The 22,826-nt window shown below is 37.8% G+C and overlaps 1 protein-coding gene across 10 annotated transcripts in view; it reads right to left on the bottom strand.

Moving 5' to 3' along the window:
- The window catches only part of ARHGAP10 (Rho GTPase activating protein 10), a 316,861-nt gene that overhangs the window by 40,362 nt on the left and 253,673 nt on the right, over positions 1-22,826 (bottom strand). For 9 of the 10 annotated variants that reach the window (XM_025438802.2, XM_049094179.1, XM_049094175.1 and 6 more), the window contains one exon: positions 10,627-10,777. The exons of the other annotated variant lie outside the window; for it this stretch is intronic. In XM_025438802.2, the coding sequence (XP_025294587.1) occupies positions 10,627-10,777 (151 nt within the window). The remainder of the gene's footprint in view (positions 1-10,626; positions 10,778-22,826) is intronic. 10 annotated transcript variants of the gene reach the window in all.

Raw genomic sequence — 22,826 nt, 5'->3', positions numbered from 1 at the left:
ATACAGTTTTTCCTTTAGAAGTGAGATTATTCTGAAAATTCTGTTTATAGCTTGCTTTATTCACTCAAAAGGATATCATATATATTATTTCTGTGGAAACATTTTTATTGTCATGGGAAGGCTAGAAGCCTGTGTGTGGTTAGTAAGGGGCTTGCACTATTCACTTCGGTTGGGCTGTAGAACACAAGGCCCTCTTAGGAGTACATGCCTACAAGAGAACACAAAGAATACTACACAGCAGTGAAAAACAGGGAAGGACAGCTCTCTGCAGCAACAGTGAGTATATTACAAATTTGTTTTTAATTAGGCACAACTGGCTGTTGGGTGCCTAAGGAGGTAAGAAAGAATCTATATTCATATTTGTTTATAAATACATAAAGAATTCTGGAAAGATAAATGAGAAACCACAGGTTAAACTATTGGAAACTGCTATTCCTCGATCATTTTTTTTAAGATTTTACTTATTTATTTATTCATGAGAGACACACAGAGAGAGGCAGAGACACAGGCAGAGAGAGAAGCAGGCTTCTCGCAGGGAGCCCGACACGGGACTTGATCCCTGGACTGGGATCACGCCCTGAGACTAAGGCAGATGCTCAACCGCTGAGCCACCCAGGTGTCCCTCTTCGATCATTTTTGATGCACACAAACACCAGTTTCAAATGGTATGGCTCATTCTAACAATAGTGGTTAGCAATCCAATTTGGATCTCACTCTGAAATGATTTAAGAACTCTAGGTTGAACTACATGAAATTTCTGATGGCTTTCATATTTTTGACCTACTAAATGAAAAAAATTATTTTGAAATTGCTGATATTAGATAACTTTGAAACCAAAAGATGGCACTTTCATATGACTCAAGCCATTACCATCAGTGATTACAGGTCAACTGTGCAGAAGCTACAGGGTATGGGAACCGAGCTGATAGGGCGGAATGGAGGTTTCTCACTACATCACTGTAGACTTTTTCATGTTTCCAACTAAGGAACATATTATCTATTTATTTTTTATTTTTTTTAATAAAAGGAAGGAAAAAAAATACCAGCAAAATCCAGTATATTCAGGCAACATCACATTGCTGATTACACTCCCTTTCCACATCTCTGACAACCTGCTGAAGCATAGGGTACCTGAGATATCCGCATTACAGCTAACATAAGATCAGGTGTTTGTCCATTTACATAAATGGTTGCATAAGCCACAATAAAACAAATATATCACTGAAATAAAATAAGTGTTTCTCCCTCCCTCTTTCCCATAAAAAAAAAAAAGAACATCGCCTTTCCTTTCAAGAGCCTAATTCTTTCCCCTATTTTTGGAGAGAGTGAGTGAGCAAGTAAGCAAGCTGGCGGTAGGGGGCAGAGGGAGACAGAAAATCTTAAGTAGACTCCACACCCAGTGCAGAGCCCAACACAGGGCCTGATCTCACAACCCTGAGCCGAAATCAAGAGTAGATGCATAACCAACTGAACCACCTAGGTGTCCCCCTCCTCAACCTTTTTCTCTCTTTCATTTCATTTTATTTCATTTAATTTTTGGAAAGCCCATTTCTGCCACAGTGCATTGTGCAAGATTTAAAACCATACACATGGGCAGCCTGGGTGGCTCAGTGGTTTAGCGCCACCTTCAGCCCAGGGTATGATCCTGGAGACCAAGATCGAGTCCCACATTGGGCTCCCTGCATGGAGCCTGCTTCTCCCTCTGCCTGTGTCTCTGCCTCTCTCTCTCTCTCTCTCTCTCTCTCTCTCATAAATAAAATCATAAATAAAAAATAAATAAATAAATAAATAAATAAATAAATAAATAAATAAAACCATACACATCTCTGGATCTTTCTTCTCCTTTATCTCCTTCATCAAGACCTTTACTCTAAATCCAGTACAAGAAAACTACGCACTTTTTTTTTAATGGAAAAACTAAGAATCATTCCTAAAATTAAAAAAAGTATAAATTGACTGTTTGAAATGCACAGAGTATCTCTAAAAAGACTCAAAGGGGAAAAGACCATGTGTGTTGACTCAGGGGAAGAGAAGCTCGCCCTGGGCACTTGTGTTCAGCATGCCAGCAGGATGCGAAGGGGCCAGACTGGGATCTCACTGCTTCAGTCCTGGGTTTGCACTGGCCAGCTGTAAGTCTTGGTTGACTTACTAACCTCTGGGCCTCAGTTTCTTGGACCTTAAAATAGGGACAATAATCTTACCCCTCAGATGGTTCTGAGGGTTATCTATTATCTAAGAAACATCGCAAAAAACAGTGTCTGGGATATAATATGGTTTATGTAACTTCACCATTATCATCCTCCAAATTCTGTTTCTTGTCCTTGAATTAGCTATTAAAATTTTTAAGAAAAAGAGCATACCTTAAAAATAACTAAGATAATAAACAAGGACTTAAATAAACACTATTCTCTTCTAACCTGAAAAGAAAAATAAAATCATGACCATAATCACATTCGAAGCTCAAAAAGTCATGCTGCTGATTTTAGAAAGCGAATATTAGTATATGCAAAATGTCAGCCCAAGAATTCATTTTAATAGGTTTGAAGATTTTTTTTTCACCCAAGGGTGACACTGGACTCCTTCCAGATATTGCACAGAAAGTACACAGCAATGCCATGGAAAGCAGAATGAGCCCTCAGAGGAAACAACACTGCAGAGCTGCAACTCAAAGTTCAGAAAGGCAACTAGAGATGATTAGTTATAGAAATATTCTCCACTGTTGACTCAATCTCACATTCTTTTTCTTTCCTCAATAGCTGGTAAGGATTCAGTAGGTAAAACTGAGCTGTCACAGGTTTGTTTTGTTATATTAATTGTACACAATGCCCTTACTTGGTGGTAATTTTTATCATGGTCCAAAAGAGTTTTCTGAGTAAGAGAAGTTACTTGGAATTGGCCACATTGAGATAATACCTTCCCCCCTTCAAGATTTATGCTCATCTTCCTGGCTATCAAAGAAAACGTTTCAAATCACTCACTCTTGACAGCCTTAAAAATTCTATTTCATTCAGGATAAACAATACTTTGGTTGGTTTGAAAAGATGTTTCTTAGACAGCCCGGCTACCTCCTACGCTGTAGGAGTTTCAAAAAGGGCTATAAAGAGAATGACAGCTGCTTGAATTCAGAACTAGAAATTAAAATAAAAGCTATTAGAAGTGGAAAAAAAAAACCCCACACCACGGGGAGACAGTTTTAAAGAATTTTTCTCCCTTCTATAAATTCTAGTTACCTGCCATGAACTTATTTTCACCACAGAAGCGGCTATGTATTTTTTGAAGGCATTAAATAAGCTTTTTCCCTCCAGAGAAAAGGGGAAATGTTCATCCCACACACAAGCATAGTTAAGATTATATAGGAAGTCATATAAGAAGTTGCCGTGTGCTTTGTCACTAACATTAGGGGGGCTGAGCTTCTGGGAGGTTTCTGGGGAGACGCCAATGCAGGGGAGGCAGCTTGCATGATTTATGGGCACACCACAACTCAATTACAGCCCTGAAATTTCTGGCTCCCTTTTCCAACCCATTGATCTCATCATTGTAAAAGTGAGTTAAGAAATAATCTGTCTACATATACTGTCACTGATTCGAGCCTGGTCTTAGATTTAACTTCACAATATAGTAATTCCATGTCAGGGAATCATAACATTGCTCTGGAGAGATGGCAAGAGGCCCTGGCACTCAGGAAGTTATTATCCAGAATCTATCCATGAAATGTCATGCCCAAAAGATGATAAGAATCAGGAGAAGATTGCCAAGCTTGAGCCAAAGATCTGTTTGTGCTCAGTTACTAAGGTTGGTTATAATTCTGTGTCAAGCGGATCAGATACTCTGCAAGAAAACGTCAATAGCTGTAGAATGTCACTGAAAATTCACATCAACAATGGTTTTACAGTGGTTCTTCTTAACATTTTGGGGAGGACAGAGCAGTTATAAATCACAAAAGCATGTTTTCATGAACGCAATTTCTAAAGATTTTCATAAAGGAATTTCTCAGTTCCTTAGGAACTGAGATTAGAGAGTACATAGCTGCCATGACTGTCAGCTATCTCCCCTTGACATCTACTGAAACGAGTGTCTTTTAGTAGAGTGGTTGCCTCCCATTCTTTACCCTCCGAGCCTATGAATGAATGGGGATATTTGTCTGTGAGGTAAAGTAGGGAGAAAATGAACTATCATTCACAATTAAAGATTATTCTTTCTCTAAGAAGACATCATACTGAGTATTATTTAGTATTTTTTCTTGGGGTGCCTAGATGGCTCAGTCGATTGAGCATCTGCCTTCGGCTCAGGTCATGATCCCAAGGTCCTGGGATGGAGCCCTATATCCAGCTCCCTGCTCGGTGGAGAGTCTGCTTCTCCCTCTCCCTCTGCTGTTCCCCCTGCTTGTGCTCTCTTGCTCGCTTTGTCTCTCAAATAAATAAAATCTTTAAAATATATTTTTTCTGAAAATCTTAAGAAAATTTTAATATTTTCTTCATAATGACTTTCCATAGTCAATATGGAAACTGATTTAACATATACACTATTTATACTAATACATTTTACACTATTTTTACCAAACCTACTTCCCAAAGCAGTTACATACAGCAATGTGTACTGAAGACGCTAACAAAATGAGATATTTCCTTCCTCATGATGGAATGGTGGCCTAAATATTAAAAATAAAAAGACCCTCAAGGCAAAAACTAAGACATAAATGCAATGATACATTTATCTATGAGCCTAAAATGTGGCTGAAGACCTCATTTTGATTATCTGCCTTCATTCTCCACATGGAGTCTGTTAAGAAGTTCCTACAAGGTGCTTGAACATCTCTCCCAGATCTATCTTCATTCCTAGTGCTGGTTCAAGACCACATCAACCTAAGCCTAAACTACTTAACCAGCCTTTGCCACGGCCTTCCTGATTCCTATAGACAGATTAAGTCATGTTAAACCTCTTTTAATATTATTTTCCATGTTACAACTCTTCTCCCTTGCTGAAAAAACAGTAATTTCTCTTATCATTCTAAATATAAGGCACCTTTCTCTGCCTTTAATAATAACACTGAACAGCAGAAGCTAATATTTGAGTGTTTACCATATGCCAGACACTATATTAAGTATATTAACCACCTAAACCTTCTCAACCATCCTCAGTAGTAGACATTATAACTCCTATTTTGTAGTTAATAAAACAGATTTAGAGAGGGTAAGCTATTTGCCCACGAGTGGAGTCAGAATACAAATTCCTCAGCCCAGACTTCTAACTACCTGTTCATTCCTTAGGCTGACTTTGCCAGGGTTGGCAGCATCTCATCAGGGCCACCTATCACTGCCCCTCATTCGTGCCCTCTTCTGATCAAGATAGCCTCCTCCTTACCTCCTGCCTTGATTTTGCTCAGTTTTGCTGCCATGCCTTCATTCAAGCCATTCCCCTCACCTGAAAACATTCCCCATCCAACTGCCAAAATGGCTCCATTCAAGGAAACCAACAAACCCTCCCCACCTCCTGCAGCCCTGGAGTTGCCATCCCCAGAGCCCGCACAGCCAACAGCCCAACAATGGATACTTTCTGACATGCTGTTTCATTATTTCACTAGTGACAGAAGGAGAGTAGAATATCAACTCCTTGAAATAAAAACCATGTGTGACATGAGGAGTCTATAAAAGCTCTTCAATAGATATAAAGTATAGGGGCACATGGGTGACTCAGTTGGTTAAGCACCTGTCTTTAGCTCAGGTCATGATCCCAGGGGATCAAGCCCCACATCATGAGCAGGGGAGCCTGCTTCTCCCAAACTCTCTGCCTTTCCTCTCCACTCATGCATGCACACTCTTGTGCTCTCGCTCTCTCTCTCTCTCTCTCTCTCTCTCTCAAATAAATAAATAAAATCTTAAAAAAATAAATATGCAGTATAATTCTGATTTTGGTATCCAGTAAGAGAAAAATCACTAATAAATAAATGATAGAGGCAGAAAAACTCCAAACTGCCAGAAGCATTCCATATTTTAGGTCTAAAAATCTACATTTCAAAAGACCCTACACTAGCCTACTTTTTAGTTCTATTCTCTTGCTTCTGCTCCATTATTCAATAAGATTTTTTTGACATACCTAACTAAGGTGGCTAATTTATCTCATCAGCATTACTCTGATAGGGGACATTTAAATGTCAGGTAATCATTTAAAAATCTAACTTGGTATCATTTAGGCTGAAAGGACATCTATATATGACATATTTGTCTACTCCGATTTTAGAGACTGATCCATGTCACAGTATGTTCCTCCTTAGAACAGAAGGGAAATATTCATGCTTCACTGTTTATCTTTCTCCCTTTCAACAGTTACATTTTCACTTTTTGCTTAGAAGGCTCTGCATCCTTGTCACACTGTAGGACTACAATAACACATGTTCAACAAAATGTGCTGCACTTAGCACATCCGGGATCCAAGTGTGAAAGTGCCAACCCAACGATACTCAAGTAAGACCTACTCTATAATATTAAATCTTACCAACTGGCTTGCAAGATGATTCTGTTTTCAACTTGCTATAAATTGTATTTTTTAAGTTGCCTAAACAAGTCAACTGCTATATCATATACAAAAGAAGATGGGCACAGCATACCTAACTACCCAAGAAGATACAAATAAAAACTTGTCCTGTGAATGCCTAGTTCTGTTTACAAGTAACATAAAGAGAGAGATTAGTCAAAATTAAATGACAATCATCTTCTCTCCCACTCCCCAAACCTTTAAAATTTGTCTTTTGCCTTGAGTAAAAATAACAAAGAATATATCTCATATAGCTTCATGAACCTTCCTTGTATTGGGGAGAATTCCAACAAAAACAACAGTAGCTCAGTTGGTTGAAAGTCTGACTACTGATTTCTGCTCAGGCAGTGATCTCAGGGTCGTGAGATCAAGCCTCACATCACATCAGGCTCAGCACTCAGAGGGGAGTCTGCCTGGGATTCTCTCTCTCTCTCTCTCTCTCACCAAAAAAAAAAAAAAAAAAAGGAAAGAAAAAGAAGAAGAAAAAGAAAAGAAAGAAAAAAGACAACAGTCTCTCTTTATATAAGAGGAAGTAAGAACATAAATACAGAGCTGGCAAGAGAAAAGGAACATACATTATATACTGAACTTGTATGGAGTTACCTTATTACTAATTCTAAGAAAATAAAAACACACAGATAATTGGAGAATGAACGCAGATCTCTGATTTTTAGTTTTCCTTTTAGCACTTTCCAGCCTACCTCATATTTTGCTATTTCACAACAGACTTAGCCAAATCTACTCAACTTTGAAGTTTGTGAGATTATTAAATGCTATATGAAAATGAACAATATGGTTTCTACAAAATAAAGATAAGAATTCTAGTAAAGATTTAATAGCTGCTCTATTTAAAGAAATCTAGCCAGAAACTATATGCATTTCAGTTCATATTAACCAACAACAAAGATTCTTAAGCAACTAGCTGGAATTTTAAAGTCTTTTGCAAATAGTAAGTTTAATATCATTTAATCATATATTACAAAGAAAAATAATGAGCATTGTGTATACAGTATGGCTAAATGTGCCAAAGCCAATTAAAGTCTTTAACAAAGATACTAGGCGTCTTTAATTAAACTGGTCATCTCTCAATTGGGATGGGGGTGGGGTTGAACATACCATAATAAAAATCATGTCTAATAGCAGAGGGTTTCGCTCTCATTTTATGCCAGCTTGGATTCTCTGCTTCCAGACCTATCCTACTTCAGCTCATGTAACAGGCTTGCTGACTCTTGGTTAATAATGACCTTTTGATCTGCCTGATGTTAAATTGAAGCCAATTCTGGCCATTTTCCAGGGTTGGCTATTTGGTATATCACACAGTTTCATACCCTACTCAATGCAGAAGAAGAAATAACATACTACAAATGACTTAACTCAAACACCAAATCTGTGACCAAATCATAGGTCTGAAGAAAATCTCGTTATCCAATCTAGTTCCTTGAATCTTGGCAGATAATACACCTAAATTTAAACAAAAACTATCTGCCCTGGGTTTCATTAAGTCAAAATTAATATATACTACAGTGCATAAATGGGAGAGAGAGTGTTTTTGCATTTAAATTTTCTATCAGATTCATATAAGCTACAATATGGGGAAAAATAATCCACCAAAGTTGGCTGTAATGCATACCTTAACTAAACCTAGAGAAACATAGCAGGTGACGACTAACATTGATAAGAAAAATACAAAAAAAAAAAAAAAAAAAGACTAAACTTTTAAAAATCCTTGAGTTGAAAATTACAGAACTCAGGCTACTGAAAAAAAAAATAACATTTAAGTCTTAATGGCAAGAATAGACTTTTTTTCCTGGAAGAGGGCAGAGTTTTCAATATGCTAAGTGATGGTCAATAACACAGTTTTTCAGTAACCCTTCCCTATATGCTTCCTTTCAAAAGATGTTCTCTTTATTTATCTCCTACTTACATTTTTTTTGGGAAAATGCAGTACGTAGACCCAATTTTGTTCTCTCTGAAATAATTCTTTTTAACATGACTTGAGTTTCACTAAAGCTTAGCTACAAATAATGGGGGGTGGAGGGATAAATAATAGTTTTCAATTGTTTTATCTTATGACCTCTAAGATAAAATAAAATCACTCTGCAACAAAATCATGGACTTTCCTGATTCTGACAACTTGCAACACCAACAACAAATTCCAAGGCTGCAATCAAGAAAGATTAATGTAAAGTTATAAAATACAAAAGGTAGAATAAAACCTCATATAAATAATGAATATAAAAACAGACTAAAGGAATTGAATATTTCACAATGTTTTCCCTTATAATCAAATAATTAAGAATTATTATATGACCTAAAAACGAGGAAAGCCATGATTATGTATCATCTTGAGCATTCCCATAAAAGATGTGCCAAACACCACTTCAGCAACTTCTTACCCATTAATAATCACTTAGTAACCCAATGATCAAAAGATCAGTATGCCATGTATATAGATTGGATATTATGATTTAATTCCTTAAAAATACCAAAAAAGTAGATGTGATTCTGAGACAAACAGTCCCTCTTTGGTCATTTCCTTTATGAAATATAGCCAATTCAGTTTTGTCAAGGGCCAATGATCCAATGTAGATATTATTCTGTATCTCCCTGACTTCTTTTTCTCTTCCTACTTCCCAACATTAGCCTCTTTCACTATTTATTAACACTTCCACCAGAGGACAAGTGAGATACAAGAAAAGGTGCAATTCAAACCAGTCAGTTTTACTCCTTATTAGCAACTCTGTTGAGAGAGTGAAGGTGAGAAAAAAAGAGAACAAAAAAGTTAGGTGGGATCAAAAGTTGAAACTGATGTCTAAAAGGAAGCTCTGAAATTATGTTGATTTTAATGATTCATGCTCTTCCTCTGGAAAATAAGGATCTGACTGTAAAACTAATAGTTGTGTCATATGATGCATGTCTTAAACAATGTAAAAGAATACCAGCACACCTTAGACCCCCATGTTATTACAGGAAGCATTCTGAGTCTTCTTGTAGAGACTCCCAAGTCAGTTGTCACTCACTTAAATGGATCTCTGGATATTAACTAGCTGAACATTTGACTATATAGCTCCTTATGATGAAGGTACTATATTTGTTTCTATCTGCATTCCCTTCCTCCCTCTGACAATTGCCTCATAGTTCAAACCAAAATAACTTTGGTAGTCTGAAAGGATAATAGAGGGAAGATACAAAAAAAAAAAAAAAAAAAAAAAAAAAGAAGGAGCAGGGGAAGGATAAGAAGAATGAAGATGAATTTCAAATTCAGGAAATGTCCTCAACAAGTATGAGTCTAACAGTGAGAGAGTCAAAATTTCAGACATGCCTACTAAAAAGGGAGATTCTGACACCAGGATCATCTTACTCTTCACACCAATAAGTATGTGATTACAAACTGACAACCAGTGACTTCTACAGGCACAGTCTTGTTTTGTAGAGATCAGTGTTTAAATTTCAAATTTCCAAGCTCTCTTTAAAAAACGAGGCAATCTGGCAATATGGAGACAATGTGGCCGCAAGACAACAAGTAACTGGAACATGGCAGCCAGCATGGGAGAGGAGATCTTCCATTTGCCAGAGTTCCACTGTGGCCTGCCCCTCACCAAAATGGCAGGTCCGCTTTGCCACCCCTGCTGTATGAGGTGATGCTGACCTCACAAAGAAGTCAGAAAAATGGGCCAAGTGAAATGCAGGAGCTCTAAACTCTAGTGCAACAGAAAACCATGCCTCTAATCTAGGTGCATTTAACATTAGACTATCAGCTCCTCTCAAAAGATCTGCTTTAATTTTAGTTCCCCTTCCATTTGTCTCAGAGTTATATAACCTCACAGGAGGTCACACAAGTCTCCCAAAAAAAGAAATTTAAGCTGTCTTTTAAAAATAAAAAAAGAAACATGCATAACAGATACAAACACAAACCTGAAACTTGCATTCTCTCTCTGACAAGAAAGCTTTACCCTCCTTGTTAATTTTAAGAGTTATCATCTTTAAAAAAATCGAAACACAAAGGAAAGGAAAACCATGGCCCTCCCTTGCGGACATATGATATACCATACTCTCGGCATGCTGTGAAGCAGAAAAACATAATTAACATCTTACCATCCTCTAGCTCAAGACAAAGATTATATACAGCCACGGGTCTCTTAGTCCTCTGGCCTTGTCTCTTCGATTGCCTTGGTGGAGCATTTGGGGGTGATGTTGATAGGGGGATTGGCTCCGGGAATGTGGCATCAGGCAGGGTCCTAAAAATCTGCCATCAAAGCATAAAGGACATTAATCATTTCCCATGAACAGAAACCTGTGTGTTGCAATAGTGAACCAGTATCAAACAACATTTGATTTGGAGTTCATCCAAAACAGGCTGGAGCCAAAAATCCATTCCTTCAAATTTTGGGTACAGGTCATAAGCCTTTCATTTATTTTTTTAACAGAAGATTTCAAAATAAAATTTCCCATTAAAATTAAGTAAAAGCAACATCCAATCATTACATTTCAAAATAAATTCATTTCCAAACTAAATACATATAATTATCTTTACCAGGTGTAAACAATGCCACAGCTATTCCTCCACAAAGAAAGTAGCCAGGATAAAACATTAAAAGTAAATATCCCATTAAATTTTGTACAGGGTTATATTTATGCCAAATGCTGGTCTCAATTTTTTTCAAGCTACATAAACAGAAACATATGACTGCAAATATTCTTTACACATTTAAAAATAGCTTATGCTTATGAAATTACCTTTCAGATTCCCATGTACGTTTTCCATAAATCTGCTTTATAGATTTTATCTATTAATACCCTCCAACTTCTTTTAATAATTTCCCTTCCCTTCCATTTAGGAGACATAGAATACTAGCACCTTGATTACCTACCATGTCGCTCATACATCAACAATAATAACATTAATTAAAATGTGCTGCTTCTTTGCTTAGCAATTTTTTCTTTTGAGAAAAGTAATCTATGCCATAAAGGGAAGCATGTCATGCAGAGGTGATTTAAAATAGACCTTCCACAGCTGCCAAGGCCTGAGTTCAGAAGCAGACACTTCAGTCTTCGATGAGGTCATAAAATAAAATATTTAGACACATCCACCTAATAAACACTGCATCTCCAAGAGGGCTGATGTGCCCCAAGTAAAAGCAGGAAAACAAGAAGAAAGCTAGCTAGCATTAAACAAAACATGAATATACAATTCACAGTAAAAGGCACTGTGGGAAAGCCCCACTGCCACAAGGAAATGACTATTTACGCATTTAAATAAAACCAGGCGTGTGACCTGAGTATACGAGTGAGGGTATCACATACACGTATCACATTAACAACTAACAACCATGTCAGAGTTATCATCACAGAGTCTAAAAGTTGTCACCTAAAAAACTATTATATACCAATAAAAATAGACAATTTCAACAGAGCCTTTGCTTTATAGTATCATACTGCCCCCTCATGTGTAAATGGAATACAAAATGATTTAAATTACTCTGGACAAATATTTGCTGGGGAAAATTTAATTTAGTGCTCCAACTGGTAACCTGCTAATACCATATTTCCATAGACTCTGTGTTCCAAACAGTACACTCTGGCAAATAGCAAACTGCTTATCTGCCTCAAAAAAAAAAAAAAATCCTCTGCTGCCTAAACTACTGTCCACAGCTGGATTTATTACCATCTGTCGCTGTACAAATGAAAGAAGGTTGTGGGGCAGTGGGAACATGAGAGAAGTTAGGCTGAGAAGAGTAATGCAATGTGAAGGAGAGAAGAAAAGATGGAAAACTTTCTCCCACTGAAAAAAAAGAGCACACGTGTGTGACCAACTTTTGGAATAGCCTCTTGATTTACCTATGTTTGATCTTTACAAATATAGGAAATGCCTCTGGGACGGTACTGAAATAGGAAACCAAACAATACACAGGGCCAATATATTCCAAAGCCTAAATAAACAATGGTAAAGTTACATACCCAGAACTGATGCTGGACAGCTGATAACCTTCTGAACAGATTTTTCTTTAAGAGCCACATTAAAAAAAAAAAAAAAAGAGAGCCACACTGTTGTTCCCTCCACACACCTCAGGGTAAGAGGATGGGTAGGTGTGTGGGGGATGGTGAGTTGTGGGAGCAGCCAGGAGTCTACAAAGCCCAACCACCAAGCAAGATGGGACCTGGGAGTGTGACTCCAATGCTCTCGGGGGAATGAGCTGAGACATCCCAGGGCTGAGCCTCCAGAAGGCTCCAGAATAATTTATGACAATGTTTAGTTTACATCAGAATACCTGAGAGAATATTATTCAGCCATAAAAAGGCAAGGATATCTTGCCACATGTGGCAACATGGATAGACACTGAAGGCTTTATGCTAAGTGAAATCTGACAGAGAACACAAATACTTTATGATCTCATTTATATGAGGAATCAAAACAAAAAAACAAAAAAACAAAAACCTAACTCCTAGAAATAGAACAGATTGGTGGTTGCCAGAGACAGGGGGATGGGGATAGAGAGAAAATGGATGAAAGTGATCAAAAGGTACAAATTTCTTCCAGGTATAAGATAAATAAAGTTCGGGGGATATAATGTACAGCACAGTAACTATAGTTAACAACACTGTACTGCATATTTGAAAGCTATTAAGAGAGTAATCCTTAAAAGTTCTCATCACAAGAAACAAAAAAATTTTAAGTATGGGAGGTGATGGGTGTTAACCAAGCTTACCGTGGTAATCATTTCTATGCATATATATATACCAAATTATTATACTATATACCTTAAACTAATATAAATAGTGTATGCCAGTTAAATCTGAATAAAACTGGGGAGAAATTACATCTGGGACTGGGGACTGGGCTTCAGGTTTGTTTTGTTTTTCTTTGATTTGCATTTTATTTTTTTAAGATTTTATTTATTTATTCATGAGAGATACAGAAAGAAAGAGAGGCAGAGATACAGGCTCCATGCAGGGAGCCTGACGTGGGACTTGATCCTGGGTCTCCAGGATCATGCCCTGGGCTGAAGGCGAAGGCAACACTAAACTAAACCACTGAACCACCTGGGCTGCCGTGATATTCATTTTAAAGGTTCCAGGTGATTCTTCTGTGTAGCCAAGGCTGAAAAATGCCCGTTCGGACAATCATTATACAGCACTCTATAATTTTGTTGGATAAACCAAGTCAAAACAAAAATACCAGAAAAATTATTTCAGAAAAACTGGCACTGAACATATACAATCATTTCCTTGGACCTGCCCAAATCCTAATTAGAGTAAAATATCTCAAAGATTCTAAATACAATCCACTCCCTCAATAAACTCCATGTTGTATTATTAACAATTCAAAGAATTAACCTACTATCTGAATTAGGGAGTACCAAAGCACATTTGCTAACTTGCAAAGACATTACCCTAGCTTTTAAGTCTTCTCAGCTGTGGAAGTTTAGAGCTATTCCTTAAAACAAGGTACCTCACTTTCTCATCTGTATAAGGGCTATAACAACTAGATCTCATGTCATTACAGGGATTAAATGAGAAGATGTTTATAAGCATTTACTACAGCAGTTGGCCCATAGTAATCAGAAATAAATGAGAGCTGATGATATTTGTAATACGATCACATATAGTAAGTAATGACAATAAAAATAGATTGAGACCCTCACTACCGGGCTCAACCACCATTTTGAGATGGCACTAATTTCTTCAGGTCTTGAATATTCCTCAAATTCACTGTTTAGTTATTCTTAAACACTAGGATTCTAAAATATTTATGGAAAAATCTCGTCAAGCAATGGGCAGAAGAAACAAATAGAGCCCATTATTAAAATTTCCAAGTCAGCTAGAATCACATAATTATTTGTGCACTTCAGCACTAAAATCTGGGATTTAAATTACTTCCTTTTTCATTGAATACATTTCACATTTAAAAAACACCTACTAGGTAGTAGGCTTTCTCTTTAATATTCTCACAACTTTTGAGGGAAGCATTGTTCCCCACATTTTAAAATGATAAACACTCAAAGATTAAATAATTAATCCAAGTCTCAAGTTTGAAACTGGTAGAGTTGGTATCTCCCCTCTCAGCTCTGATTCCAAAGACCCTGTCATCAGTTTAAAAAACAAACAAAATTTAATTTGGGGGGGGGGGAATCACCAACTATACTGTTCTATATCTGTTTAAAAAGAGTAAAACAGGATATTGTATAATCTCAGATTACCTATATAAGAGGTTATCTACCTAAGACTCACTATCATAGTGCTACATCCTCCAAGATGTTACAAGAACACATTACCTTTCATGTGTATCTATCTTGTTTGCCAAGGCACTAGCCTCAAGTACTCAAAGTTTTTTTGTTTTTTAAACTACAAAGCTATGCTTTCATGGTTCTCTCTGAAACACCAGAAACAACTTTTTTAAAATATTCTTTTTTAAACTTAGGAGAAGAAGAAACAGTAAACTGTTTACTTTGAAAGTTTTGACCTGTTTTCTGGCCATCTGTTTTGAGAAGTTACAATTCTGCTTATCTTGTTCTATGTGGCCAAGTTGTGTGTCATCTTTAACTGTAACACTGACTTCCCAATTTAGAACCACAGCATGGAGGCAAATTCCTTTACTGCCTGGGTCTCTTTCCAAAATCTTTGGATGCTTCTAACTTCCCTGGCATCAGGCTACCTTCACTGTAGGGCAGGTGAAGTCATCTGAGACAATACTAAAAGATCAAGTTTACTCAAAAGTTTTTCAGGGTAGAAAGTTTCTTCACTGCACCTACGTATTTTACAACACAGAAAAACTCAAACCAGACAATCCAACGACAAAAAACAAAACTCTGCACGTAAGTGTGTCAGGTAAGTAAGTGAGTATTCAGGTCTCCTGGGTGTCAGCACAAACACAAGTCTAGCACCATCTTTCAGCCACAGATTCCTCAGACTCAACAAACTGCGTGTTTATGCCCATGGGACTTAGCCGTACAGATAAATACCTCCCCAAGTCCTTCCTGCTCTGCTACCAGGGGCCACACATGGAAATGATCGGACTATGTCTGCTAGAAATGCTTTGAAGATAACAGGAAACCAAAATGGTCTCTGAAAATTTTTCTTTAATACCCAACTTGAACCCAAAGCATTTGATTCAACTAAATTAATTAGTAATATGGTTAAAGGAAATTAAGGGGGATGAGACCATTTTTTTTTACATGTTTCTAAAGAAGAATTCACTATTCTTTAACTGCAATAGGAAGATTACCCATATGTGTGCATATTCCTATTATCTTGAATAATAATAGTTGCAATGATTGGGTAGTTGAAATATGTCTGACATAAGTGCCTGACCTACAATGATTTGAACCCAGATTTCCTGACTCCAGTGTGAATGTGTCAGTCACTCTGCTGCCCAGTCTCCAGTATTAGCCAATCACATTAAGCCCCATTCACACTATGTCCCCTTTGATGATGGCATATCTCACCTAACTATACTACTCATAAACAGAGAGGTACAGCCAGAAGGAGGTTGGAAATCAGTGCCTACTCCCCTTGGTCAACATTTAACATACAAAGAGGGACAGAAATAAAACTTCCAATCTTCTTTCCACAATATTTAACTACAGAATGGCCAACTATTGCTTTCAGCTTCAGAGTCCATAGTGTGTTGAGACAAACATTCATCACCTTAAGGTTGTATGACTCTAAGTTGGCACCAAGGTAGCATAAATCTTTTGTCTACAACATAACTTCAGAATTTAGCTACTGTGAGCGATACACAGAGAACTCTGAAAATTTTCCAGCAGTCTGTCCTTGAATCAGCTTGACCCCATGACTAAATACAGGTCTTTTACAGAAAATGTAACTAGAATTGACAATAGAGACTTGACAGTGAAATACCAGTTGGGTTTAGATTTGATGCTGGAAATATTCTAAGGCTTCACATTTGTTCTGGTTCAATAACACCCAGAATTTCAGAGCTGAAAAGTATCCTACTTATCACTTAGCCAAAGACCTTTATCTCACAGTTGAAAAAACTGAGGCCCCTGTGGTTAAAGATTTGCTCATATTTATACCACTAGTTAGTGGTAAACTCAAGCTTTATTCCCAGACCAAGACCGCAATGCCATCTTGCTGGCTCTTATCCTTTCTTTCCAACAGACTGCTCTTTATGCATGTGCTTCCTCATCAGGGGAGATTTTCCATAATAGCCACAGTTCCTCCAAGTGCTTTCACATGCATTATCTGATGCAAGCCTCAACAGGAAGATGTGTGAGGCTGACATTGGACCATGTTGTACGATTTTGTTTACAGTCCCACAGCTACCTGTCAGCATGAGGCCCCTTCTACTATGTCTCAGAGGAGAGAGGGAAAGGCAGCCAGGAAGAATGAGAGGGTAAGAGGGGGCGGGGGTTAGGAGACATTCCCAGTCCCAGTCCATTCATCCTATAGGCTCCAGCTTTCACTGCAGCCCTAGGCTTTCACTGTGGCTCTGACTTACCATGAGCTTTTTGAAAAACAACTTCAATTTTGGTTTACAACACCCACCCACTCCCAAAAAAGAAAAAAAAAAGACTGGGGCATCTGGATGGCTCAGTCGGTTAAGCATCTGACTCTTGGTTTCGGCTCAGGTCATGGTCTCGTGGTTGTGGGATTAAGCCCGGAGTCGGGCTCTGTGCTCACTGTGGAGTCCACTTCAGATTCTTTCTCCCTCTCTCTCTCAAAAAAAATAAATTTAAAACTCTAAATCAATGAAGGAAGGAAGGAAGGAAGGAAGGAAGGAAGGAAGGAAGGAAGGAAGGAAGGAAGGAAAGAAAGAAAGAAAGAAAGAAAGAAAGAAAGAAAGAAAGAAAGAAGAAAAAGAGTGTACTTTTTGGAATTTTTCAAATTGCTAGAGTTGCTGTGTTTCATTCTTTCTAAGCTTTTAGCTTTAGATTCTAGAGACATTTTCAGACCCCTTCCCAAGTCCTAATGGAGAATACCTCATTGATGTCGGTAGCACTCCATGCACTACAGTAATACATAACTGACTGGTTTTTTAACTTCAAGATTTCAGTAAATGAGAAGAAAAAAAAAAAAGATTTCAGTAAATGACAACTTTTATTTACCAGACTTTATATCATGAAACATACCCACATACCCCAGAACTACCTATCCTACACCATGGGTATTTTTAGTGGTATTAACTGTGAAGCAACATCAGTGCCCTGGTTTTTTGAGCATTCAACAAGAACTGACAGAGATAACTCTGGGGGGAAAAATAACAACTCTGATATATTGGGAACTAAATGGCATTAAGAAAATGTTCATAGGTTCACTAAATAACTATCTCCCCTATCAATTCATAAGGTAAACTTTTCCTGGCTAAGCCAAAGCTACACTACTCTTACACTTACGGTGTGAACATATATTCCCAGTTATAAAATGTTGTTTTCTGGTTTGCAAACCTTTAAAAACACTCCAGGTGCAGTTTTATCAATTTGCACCTGCAAACATCTGGGAGACGTAAGCATACACCTTCCCAAGTCAGAAGAATACACTTTCCCAAACACAGCTGTAACTTTGACTTTCAAAACCCGTCAACAAATGTTCTTCACTAAATAAAAACCCGATGCCTACCTAGAATTTTATTTTTTGCAATCAATGTATCCTTTGCTCATATACAAATAAAAAAGTTTTCATTTCAGCAATAAAAGCCTAGAATAACATTAAAGAAATAGAGATACTCCACATCAACAATGAAGCATACTTTATACAGGATATTCCTTTCTTTTTTCTCTTTCTCCTCCTCCTCCAATTCTGGTGTACCACTTCGCCCCCAATTTTTTTGTTCCTTTTTACCCCTTACCTTTGTAGGACTCAATGCTCCCGTAGAAATCACTTGATCTGAACAGCAGCACAGAGGATCAGAACACAGGAAGTATACCACTTGCAGTCCCCAAAGGTCATTCTGGGAATCCACAAGAAGAGGCCTCCCTAACCCAGCACTAGCTCTAGCCATGATGAAAAGCAGGACCCTCCTTCAATGATAGTTATGACACTTTAAACTGAATACAAGTAAACACATTCAGAATGGACTGCCTCATCATTTTATGATATTTTCAAGGTGAATGAAACTTTTTTTGGAATACAAGCCATGACCCATAGTCACTTGAGTAGGCCACAATGACCATTCCCTAGAAAGAGAAAATAAGCCATAGATCTATTTGTTCCCTAAAAGGAAATGTGTGAATTTTAATCACAGTGAAGAAAATATCTCCTGAAGGCACATATATATGACTATATTTATCAGAATCATCTGAAACCTTTTTCAAGTATGTATGCCCCCAGGCATGGCCTACATATTTAGGAAATAGTGCAACAGACTTTTTATTTTCCCTCCACTTTAACTTTCATAAAAATTAAATGCCTAAAACAAAACCATGTTTTGAAGGTGGCCAATGGGGTCCTTTATGAGAAGCTGCAGGGTATGGTCAGGGGATGTTTACTAGCCTTCATATTAAATCATCAGTTTTTAAATTTATAAGAATAGTTTGGTTTCATTTATTGGTAATTTTTTTATTTAAATTAGAGTTGGCCCTTGAATAATTTGAGGGTTAGGGAGGCACCCTGGGGAGGCCAACCCTTAAGCTTGGCCTCCCCTTCCCCATGCAATCAAAAATCCACATAAAACTTTTGACTTTCCAAATCCTTAAGTGCTAATAGCCTACTGTTGACCATGAGTCTTTACTAACATAAACAGTTGATTAGCACATATTTAGTGTGTTGTACATGTTATACACTGTATTCTTACAATAAAGTAAGCTAAAGAAAATTTTGAGAAAATACATTTATAGTACTGTATTTAGCTTAAAAAAAATCTGTAAGTGGACCTGTACAGTTCAAACTCCTATTGCTCAAATGTCAACTGTACAATTTATTCATGTTACAAAAGTGATAACACACATATTCCTTATAGAAATTCTGCAAAATTAAAAAGAAACAACTCTTTAAAGAAGATAAAACCCACCTATCATCTCAAACACAGAAACATTTCCGTTAAAATTTTAATGACAATTCTTCAGAGATATTTTCTCCCATGTAACATTTGTCTCATTCTAAAGAAATCAATACATGACTACAAAAATGTATAAATCTCAGTCTTCTAAAATTTTTCAGTATTCAGTCCTTAATTACATGTGAGGGGTGACCTCTGCCATTCACGTTTGTTAGGAATAAGCCTTGGGCGACATTTGATTTCTAAACACATTAGGATATAGCTAGATTTCACCTCCTTGAAATGTTTCTAATTAGGAATTTAGAAAATACTCCTGCATAATTTTAAGAATATTCCAAGAAGCCCTGTGTTTAGACCTTCACCCTGCCAACTCAAGTCTCTGTGGAAGTCACACATACTGGCACCTGTTACTGTCTTCTTCAGTATATACTGCACAATTCATTTTAATAAGACTTAAATATGATGAAAGCATAATCTTTACCTAGTTCCTGCACCTTTGAATATAAGGCTCAAAAGGTTAATGCTTATATTCTTGGATTACATGTCAGTTATTATAGCTCTGTCTGAAGTGCAAAAGGACTCTCCCTCAACTGATTTCACTTCTCCTAGGACCAGCTTTGACACAAATATTTCCAAATATGATGAATGATGAGTTGTGCCTTAAGCGCATTCCTTTAAGTGAAAGGAAAGAACAATCAGGATAAAATAGCCACAGAACCACACACAGCAGAACTTCTTCATCTGTATTTCTGTTGACATTCTAATAAGTGAGTGCTTGTAACTTATATCTGTACAAATTGTTTAGTACCCATCAAATTGGGTCATGCTTATCTTTGTTACAGGAATTATTCAAGAATCCAACAGGGTCTATCATCATTATATGTTTATTTACTGGGAGATGAGCATATTATGTTTAAGATTTTTATGTAATTTAAATCCCATATCAGAAGGCAAACCTCTCAGATCCCCTCCCTCTTCAGATGCTTTGTACTATTGCTCTATAACTATGGCTCAATAAACTTTGCGAAATAAATAAATAAATCCCAAATCATAAATGTTGAAGAGCGATCAATACATGCTATCACTAAAGGATAAAAGTCTACTGTGGAATAGGATTCTAAATATTCTTGGGCTATTTCCTAATGGATAACCATTAATTACAAAGGGAATAAAGCTGTTTTTATGATTTAAAAATCTGACAGATGTCACCCCTACAGTTTTAAAACATGATCATAAAAAAAATAAAAATAAAAATAAAATAAAACATGATCATAAATTTGTTGACACTCTTCTATCAAGAGTGGCATCAATATCCCTTCCCCTTGAATCTGGGCAGGTTCCTGAGCATGCCAACCAATAGCATATGCATTAATGATGTAATAGGATTGTGGATGCTAGATTATGAAAGGCTCTACAGTCCCTTTCTTGGTGGCTAGGACACTCCCTTAGGCTGCCATGCTCTGTGAGAAAACACAAGCTAGGTGATGAACCCTGTGCTGCAGGAAACTATGCTTCAGTAGTCCCAGAGGAGCCCTGCCTCTGAATCACCCCAGCCTAGGCACCAGATGTGAATATGGAAGCCTCCAGAGGATTCCAGCCCCCAGCCATTCAAACTTCCCAGCTGATTTGCTTACAATTATCAACATCATTTACCTCCCAAAGATACATAACCTGAATCTAATCATGAATAAAGATTTAAAATAAAGATAATTTTATAAAACAACTGGTCTCAATTTCCAGGGAAGATGGTGTAATAGGATCAATTCACTTCATCTCATGGTTACAACTCAATAGCACCCACCATCAGTGCAAATAACCCAGAAAATTCTCAAAAGACTGGCAGAGTAGACTCCCCACAATTAAATGCACAGAAGATGCTACACCAAAAAAAAAAAAAAAAGAGGGAACGAAGAGCAAATGGACCCGTAGGACTGTCTGCAGGAAGAGACACAGTGGGCACAGAGAAGGGAGAGAACCAGACCCCACACCAGACACCTCAGGCATGGGAAACACACACTGGGAAGCGGACTCTCTATAACATTTGGCTTTGAAGAGGGCTGGGCTTCTTCACAAGTTCCTGATGGGGCTTAGCATCTGGCACTTTAAAAATCAGTGGGCTTGGCTTGGGGAGCTAAAGAGGGAGAAGAAACCGAATTCCCATCATTAAACAGCACAACAAACAGCCCTGCTGAGATACAGCATAGAAACAGCAGTCTGAAAAACACCTGGGGTATACAGGAAGGTGACTTATTTACTAATCTCAGAGCACAGGCTGGAGGGGGCAGGGATCCTTAGGAAGATATCTCCAAGAAAAAAAAGAGCTTATGGCACCATTTACCCAACCTGCTTCCCAACCTAGCTATACAGACACCTGCAGGAACCAGCGCAGGGCAAACATTCTCTACCTAGCTTGCTAAAAGCACCCCTGTCTCACCACACTTCTGTGGATACGTTCCCCCACAACCCAGCCAGCCTCAGCAGGAATTTTCCCAAACTGCTGTAGATCCTCCCCCATAGCACACCAGTGTGGACCTTGCTGTCATCAGGCCCCTACCCTCTCCAATAAATCATTGGCCACAGCCCATCCAAGATTTTGACACTGTGCAAACAGCCCCAACAGTGGCCAGCACCACTCCAAAGTGACTCCTGCCCCAGGGAGAGGGGAGGATAACCAGATACATCATTCTAACTGCAGCCCCAGTAGTGGTTGAGGGGCAGACATTAGGTCTAACTGCAGAAGATACCCACCCAAAAAAGCTTTACAGGGGACAACTCAGAAAAAGCACTCTACAGTTCTGTGCTACTGTTTCTCTGGCAAATACATGCTCTGACTCAATTCAAGCCTAAAATGGCCCCAGACTGGCTCCCTAACAACACAGGGACCAAACCTGGCCAACAACAGGCAAAGAGAGCCATGGCACATGACTGGATTGAACAAAGCCAGATCAGCAACAACAGTAGCATGTAAGTAACACATAGAAGATACCCATGAAATGCCAGGTCCTAGTGAACAGGAGACATTGCACTGCAGGGCACTACAGGACCTCTCATTCATAAGCCACTATTTTTAAGACCAAGAGATATAACTGAATTGCCCAACACATAGAAACTAACATAGAGAGCTAGAAAAAATGAGGAGACAAGGGAATATGTCCCAAATGAATGAACAGGAAAATCACAGCAAGAGACCTAAGCAAAATGGAGATAATATGCCTAAGAAATTAAAATAATGGTAATAAAGATACTCGTAGTACTTGAAAAAATAGTAGAGGATATCAGTGAAATCATCAACAAAGAGACGGAAAACATATAAGAATCAATCAGAGATGAAGAACTCAAC

Source organism: Canis lupus, chromosome 15 (genome assembly GCF_003254725.2).
Source record: "Canis lupus dingo isolate Sandy chromosome 15, ASM325472v2, whole genome shotgun sequence".
NCBI lineage: Eukaryota > Metazoa > Chordata > Mammalia > Carnivora > Canidae > Canis > Canis lupus.
The sequence above is the reverse complement of the archived record's forward strand: the minus strand, read 5'-3'. Positions and strand labels throughout refer to the sequence as shown.